The sequence below is a fragment of the Capsicum annuum genome, chromosome 2, assembly GCF_002878395.1.
Source record: "Capsicum annuum cultivar UCD-10X-F1 chromosome 2, UCD10Xv1.1, whole genome shotgun sequence".
NCBI lineage: Eukaryota > Viridiplantae > Streptophyta > Magnoliopsida > Solanales > Solanaceae > Capsicum > Capsicum annuum.
Window position 1 is genome coordinate 101983923 of NC_061112.1, and position 7754 is coordinate 101991676.

At 40.0% G+C, this 7754-nt stretch overlaps 2 protein-coding genes across 2 annotated transcripts in view; one reads left to right on the forward strand and one right to left on the reverse strand.

Annotated features, from left to right (window-relative positions):
- LOC107854334 overlaps positions 1–324 on the forward strand; it is a gene marked incomplete in the record, with an annotated part of 8175 nt that extends 7851 nt beyond the window's left edge. Inside the window, 1 exon segment of the mRNA XM_047406554.1 lies at positions 1–324. Coding sequence (XP_047262510.1) covers positions 1–201 — 201 coding nt within the window.
- A 1723-nt stretch (positions 325–2047) lies between these two features.
- Positions 2048–4363, reverse strand: LOC124896223 (craniofacial development protein 2-like). The gene is made up of 5 exons (XM_047407753.1): positions 4179–4363; positions 3702–3726; positions 2839–3444; positions 2615–2740; positions 2048–2293 (listed from the first exon to the last, which is right to left on the reverse strand). Exons 1-5 carry the CDS (start codon positions 4361–4363, stop codon positions 2048–2050), a joined length of 1188 nt encoding a protein of 395 aa, XP_047263709.1.
- Positions 4364–7754: the final 3391 nt, after the last annotated feature.

Here is a 7754-nt window from a genome sequence, read left to right on the forward strand (position 1 = left end):
ACAGCTGATGACTGGAAAGCTCAGAAGGAATTGTTTTATCAAAAAACCGGCAGTCGTCATCAGCCTGTCATAGTCTCACATCAAGATGCGCGAGAAGAGAAGGAGAAGTTCTCCCAACAAGACGTAGCTGAAGAGCAGGACGACAATGAAGACTTCAGTAAGGAACTTGAAGAAGTGTTGTTATCTGCACAGAACGACTGATATCGAAGAATAGGGAGAAGTTGTATAAAACTAGTTTGTATTTCAGAAAATGGCAGTGTTTTGGAATGTTTAGCTGTAAATCAAGTATTTTTCTTAAGACGTGCTCATTTCTTGCCCCCAGTATAGTGACCGCTTCCATGTTTTTCCTGAATTTCATCAGTTCTTAGCTCAGATGGCTTGTTCATCCATCTTCATTCTGTAAGTGATTTTTAGCTCTGGTGCACAGTGGGATCTGGGGAGGGTAAAATGTACGCAGTTCATACCACTACCTCCGGAAGGTAGCAAGGCTGTTTTCGATAGACCCCCGGCTCAGGACAAAGAATAATTAGTAAATTCATAATAAAGCATGAAACACGTTGGAACAATAAAAATGATGCACCCACACAGTCGAACCCTATACCAACAAATCAAAGGCACCCTCACCCACAATACCCCCACCCCAAAGCTTTCTAGCTTCCGACTACGGCTCACCCGCAGGCACTAACCTTCTACTCTTATCCGCGTCTTCCACACCTTCCTATTTAGGGCCATGTCCTCTGTAAGCTGTAACTGTTCCATGTCCCGTCTAATCACTTCCCTCCAATATTTCTTCGGCCTACCCCTATCTCGCTTGAAACCATCGAAAGCTAGTCTCTCACACCTACGAACTAGGGCCTCCGCGTCCCTCCTACTCACATGTCCGAACCATCTCAATCGAACTTTTCGCATCTTGTCCTCCATCGAAGCCACTTCAACCTTCTCCCAAATAATCTCATTCCTAACCCTATCACTTCTAGTAAGACCACACATCCAATGCAACATCCGCATTTTTGTCATCTTCAATTTTTGGATATGGGCGTTCTTTATTGGCCAACACTCCGCTCCATATAACATGGCTGGATGAACTGCCACTCTGTAAAATTTTCCTTTAAGTTTGAGCGGCACCTTCTTATCACACAACACTCCCGAGGCTAGCCTCCACTTCATCCAACCTGCCCCAATCCGATGGGAGATATCCTCATCAATCTCACCATTTTCCTGAATCAAGGACCCGAGATACTTAAAACTATCCCTTCTACACACCACCTGAGAGTCCAACCTTACTACCAACTTGTCCTCCTGCCTCAAGTTATTATACTTACATTTCATATACTCTGTCTTGCTCCTACTCTGTCTTGCTCCTACTCAACCTGAACCCTTTAGACTCAAGTGTTTATCTCCAAACCTCCAATTTATCATTCACACCTCCCCGCGTCTCATCAATCAACACTACATCATCCTCAAAAAGCATGCACCAAGGCACTTCACCTTGAATACGCCGCATTAAAACATCCATCACCAAAGCAAACAGAAAAGGGCTAAGAGTCGATCCCTGATGCAACCCTGTCAGGATCGAAAAATGCTCAAAATCTCCTTCCGCCGTCCTCACCTGGGTCTTAGCTCCTTCATACATGTCCTTAATCGATTTGATGTAAGCCACCGGGACCTCACTCACCTCCAAGCATCTCCAAAGAACCTTCCTAGGAACTTTGTCATATGTCTTCTTCAAGTCGATAAATACCATGTGGAGATCCTTCTTCTTTTCCCTATACTGCTCCACCAGTCTTCGCACCAGGTGAATTGCCTCCGTCGTTGAGCGATTGGGCATAAAGCCAAACTGGTTCTCCGAAATAGACACTATCTTCCTCAACCTCCGTTTTACCACTCTCTCCCAAATCTTTATAGTATGACTCAACAACTTAATACCCCTGTAGTTGTTGCAACTCTGGATGTCACCCTTGTTTTTATATAGAGGAATCATGGTGCTCCACCTCCACGCCTCAGGCATTTTTGCAGCTTTGAAAATTTCATTAAACAAATCGGTCAATCACCTTAAACCAGCCCTGCCAACAAACTTCCAAAAATCCACAGGGATCTCGTCTAGCCCTGTCGCCCTACCCCTCCGCATTCTGCAAATAGCCTCACTGACCTTCTCCACCTTAAAACGCCTACAATACCTGAAATCGCAACACCTCTCTGAGTGCTCCAGCTCCCCTAGCACAATGTCTCTGTCTCCCTCATCATTCAGAAGTATTTGAAAATACGACTGCCATCTTCTCTTAATATGAGCGTCCTCCACCAGCACACCATCCCCCTTAATGCACTTCACTTAGTCTAGGTCACGACCCTTTCTCTCTCTCGCCTTAGCAAGCCTATACAACCTTTTTTCCCCACCTCGCTCCTCCAACCCAGCATACAAGCTCTCAAAAGTTGTCGTCTTAGCAGCCGTAACTGCTAACTTAGCCTTTTTCCTAGCTAACCTGTACTCTTCCCTACTAGCCCGCTTATTCTCTTCATCCGTACTCTCAACCAACTTAGCATACGCCCCCTTCTTAGTCTCCACTTTCTTCTTTACTTCTTCATTCCACCACCAATCCCATTGCCGCTAACTGACCCGGCCCCTCGAGACACCCAACATCTTTCTAGCTGTCTCTCTAATACACCTAGCAGCCCTATCCCATATACCATCCACGCCGCTCCTACATTCCCACACCTCCATCTCCGCCACCTTCTCCTCTATCTCCAACGCACTAACCAGAGTCAAGCCCCCCAATTAATTCTAGGACGCCCCTCCCTTTCCTTCCTCTTCCTATCTTTTTTTAAGTCCAAATCCATTACCAGAAGCCTGTGATGAGACGAAAGGTTCTCACTCGGGATGACTTTACAGTCCTTGCACAGCACCCTAGCCCCCTTTCGAAGCAACAGAAAATCAATCTGCGTCTTAGCTATTGCGCTTCGAAAGGTGTCCAGGTGATCCTCCTTCTTCGAAAAGCTCGAATTTACTACTATCAACCCAAAGACCCTCACAAAATCCAATAAAACAACTCCATAATCATTTCTCTCCGTAAAACTATAACCCTCATGCATATCGCCATAGCCCCCCGGTACCATCCCGATGTGACCATTGAAATCCCCTGCTACAACAATTTTTTCAGAGCGAGGCACGCCTTGTACCACCTCGTCCAAAGCCTCCCAAAACCGCTTCTTCTCCTCTTCGTCCAAGCCCACCTGAGGCGCATAAAAACTACACACGTTCAAAGTACACCCCCCAATGACTAACTTAATCGTCATCAGCCTATCGTTAACCCTCTTAATCTCCACTACTTGCCCTCTAAGTTCTTCATCTACTAAGATGCCTACTCCATTCCTACGCCTATCACTCCCCGAGTACCAAAGCTTGTAACCATCCACATCCCTGGCCTTAGACCTTACCCACTTGGTCTCCTGAACACACGCAATACTAATCCTCCTCTTTCTAAGAATCTTCATCAGCTCTATTGACTTACCCTGAAGAGTTTCTATGTTCCAAGACCCCACCCTCACCCTATCTATACTAGTAACACGTCTACCTTTACCACCCTTCACTCTACACCACACCCCGACCTAACACCATATTTTGCCCCCAGTCCCAAACTAGTCCTCCCCTCTTCCCCCACCCAAACACCCGTCCCCAGGCCCAAACCCTTCGGACATGACCCTACCCTGTCATCGACGCCCAAAGCCACCCTTCAAGAAAAACAAACAAAGCAAGAAACAAAACTAAACTACGATAGAAACAAAAACTAAATATTAGGAAATATAGGGCACACGAATGGCCTATCACCAAAGACAACAAAACCAATAATAAAAGCAGTGCAAGATAGGACAACGGATAATCCGAACAAATTAAACGCAAGTCAAGATATAGAAGATAATATAATACTTAATATGGAGAATGAAATAGCAAAGGTTAGAAGTTATCGGGTTACGTTTGTAGAACAAGTCTTCTTTTTCTGTATGGTATATTGGACCCCAGCAAACGGATGCAGAAACTGATCGCCGGGGTACTATCGCCGGAGCTTTGCTGGAGTGCCGCCGAAATCAAATCTGGTATCGTTGGAATTCGAGCTAGTCGAAACCAGCCTCAGCTTCAGATGTGCCTGCGAAATCAGTCTCTTCTGACCGGATCTGAGCACTACCTATGTCGCCGGAGTCGCGCGGCCGGTGACCTGCCCCAGTGATCTCGCCGGTCATCAACTTCGGTGAGGATGTGATGAATTAGAGGTGAGGAAAGACGGAGGCGGCGTCCGGGGTTGCTGTTTGTTGTCGCGTTGAGTTCACCGGAGAGGGAGGGATAACGGAGGCGGCGTGATGGTGGCAGCATGACCGCGTGTGGATCTGGGTGATGGAGATGGGCGATGGCTTGGAGGCGTGGGTGGTTTGACGGTTGTTGCTGTTGGTCGACGGAGAGGACGATCGGAGAAGCCAACGAAATTTTATCGACGATGTCGAGAGAGGGAAAAGCTGGTGAGGTGACTGGTGGTTGGTCGGTGGCTTCTCTTTTGCCTTGTATTGAACAACACACCTCATATATTTCCACAAGTGGGATCTGGGAGGGTGGAAGTATGCAGATCTTATCCCATCCCTACTGGACTACTTTTGTTGGGTAGAGCTTGTTTTTGATAGAAGTCTTCTTATATTGAACATTCTAGAAATGGGACACGCAGATCAAAAGTTATTCTTTTTATTTCCCAAATTTCTCTCCACGTTGCATGTAAGATGTTAAAATTTTTTGTCATCAAAGTTGCCAACTAATGATTTCTCACAGGGATTTACTTTTCTACTAGAAGTAACGTAAATGCATCAAAAAAATTTATATCGCCAATACATAAAACTTTTCCACTCTCAATTAGAATCGAACTATTAAGAGAAAAAAATATCAAATCCCCCCTCAACTTGTTAGTAAAACTTACTTTAGATTTTAAACTAATCAGACAATTATTTACCATCTTATGAACTTTAAAGTGTATTATTTTCCCTCCTTAATGGTTAATGTGGCAAAAATAATAATAAAAGCGCATTTTAGTGGAAAAAAAGTATAAAAAGATTTTAATGGGGTCCACTTTAATATCTTTAAACATTAATTTTTTTCTTTCTTCCTCACACTCCACCACCCCCATTTCTTCTTCTTCTTTACAAATCTAAACACATAGAGAGATGGGATCCATTATTGTAGTGCAGTGCTTGCACCCAAAACAATTTCAAGAAGAAAAAAAAGAAAACACAAACTCAACAAATACAAATTTCAAACATCATGATTTAATTTCACAACAAACACAAATTCAATCGTAAAAACACAAATTCAACCGTAAAAAAAAGGTGAAACAAGCAGATGAAAAACATCAATCATCATCTTCCTTACACCTTTTCTTCAACCTTCTAGAACATTCATCTAACGAAAAATAGTTTTTCAAATTCAATATGGAAGAACCCGAATCATGATCCGATTTCATCTCTCTTTTTTTAGGACAGAAAATCTCACATCCTTTTCGCTTATTCCTCATCAATCAATCACAATTAGCCAAAACTTACTTTAGTTACAGTGATTTAGTAAAAAATAGATGGTTCGAAGATGAAAGAAAAAATGGGTGGGGGTTGGAAAAGAAGAAGGAGAGGGGGTTGGCGAGGTGGGGGTTGGAGGGATGATCTAAAAAAGAAAGAAAAAAAAGGAGGAGGAAGGAGGGGGGAGGAGGACTGAGTAGGGTGGGGGGTGAGGGTAAGGGCTTAAGGAGGCGAAAATAGAGAAGGGCGGGGTAGGCAGTGTGGGTGGGTGGGTGTAAAGAAGAAAGAAATGGAGGTGGGGGGTGCTTTTTTAATTTAATATATATAAACGTGTGTGTATATATATATATATATATATATATATATATATATATATATATATATATATTTATATAAATAAATTAGTGCATAGATATTTTTTATTTTTAAAAAATATATATATATATAATGTGTTGGGGATTAACTTTTTTAGAAAAATAGTAATTTCTTACATGGCAATAACGTGCCATTGACGTGACGTTGATGTGTAGGAGAGTGTAACACACTCTCTGTGTGAGAGTGGTATTCAGTTTTAGGGATGAAATTAATATACTTTAAAGATGTTAAGGGGAGTAAATAAACAAAAGTTTAGTTTAAGGTCTAAAATAAGTTTTGGTAACAAGTTCAGGGGAGAAAAAATGTCTTTTCTCAACTATTAAAAATGATTTATCTATTTCGTCTACTAAAATTTTGACTCATTTATATCACTATGATTACTGTCATTATTTTTTAATGGGGTTTGCAAAATCCTTTTGTTCTAGCTTGTTATTGAGACCGGAGGAATTACATATTAAACTTAGAAGGGTTAACTAGAAATATTTTTAGTCAACATATACGTCCCTCTCCTTCCCTCCTTTTGTTTGTCGAGTTTAGGTCAAAAATCAACCCTTGAATTTCTCATCAAAATTAAACTATGTCTCTCAAAATTTGAACTATGCCACATAGATTAGGACAAAAAGAGCACATATTAAATTTTAGAGGAGTTAACTAGAAGTATTTTCAATTAACATATATGTCCCCTTTTTCCTCCTTCTGTTTGTCAAATTTGGGCTGAAAATCAACCATTGAATTTCTCACCAAAACTAAATTATGCGACTGTCGAAATTCGAACCATGCTACATAAATTAGGACAAAAAGAGTACATAAACTTACAAGTCCTAATTACTTTTTTCGTCCCATTTTAGTTGGTCATTTTATTAAAAATAAATGTTTTACATTAGTTGATTACTTACTAAATTAGGATATAATTATTATTTTTTATTTTACACCTACAATTAATAGTATACATTAAATGTGAAAATTTTCAATTTCAATGTCCATTTGTATGCCGAATGATATTATTAATATGGATAAAGGGTAAGATAAATATGCGTTTAAACTTGTTTCGAGATTTCACTTGGATCCCTCAACTGATCCCTTCCTATTAGATACTTCAATATTAATAAATAAATATCTATTAAATATTTTTTTTGATAATTAGTCCAAAAAAAATGAGTGTAATCTACGCGCGAATGATATGACAAATCGACAAATCAAGTGAAGAAACGTGAATTTTTAAACTTAAAATAATTATAAAAATGATATTTTAATATAAAACAAATCTTACCCCTCTCACCCAAAAAAGGAAAATCTCTATACACCCCCACACCCCCGCTATAGCCTATCCAACTCAATCCCTTTATCTTTAGCTGAAATTATCATTGCCACACCGTCTTTTCTACTTTTTTTTATTCTCCTTTGGTGTTTTTTTTTTTTTATCTAAGATTTTATGTGATGAATAATCTTCACTTTTTAAAGAATGAGAATTTAGGTAAAATAAAACAAATCTCATCTAATTTATCATACTCACTTCATCATAAGTTCAATATCTAAAATGTAAATTTATAATTTCTACAAAATCTATCATGAGAAGATAGATTGTACATATTCGAAGTGGAGTGGTGGACTTCTCGTGGCAGAGAGAGCAGTAATTTATGAAAAAGGAGAAAGAGGAAAAATTATTTAAAAAAAAAACTAATGAGAAAGAAATAGGAAGAAATTAAAAAAAAACAATGGAAAAGATATTAAAATATTAATTCACACGCTTATTAAGATGTGAATCTCACTTTTTATGTTACGTGTGCATAAAGAATTTGAGTGGTTTAAATTTGAAATAGTAAGATTGTTCAATAGAT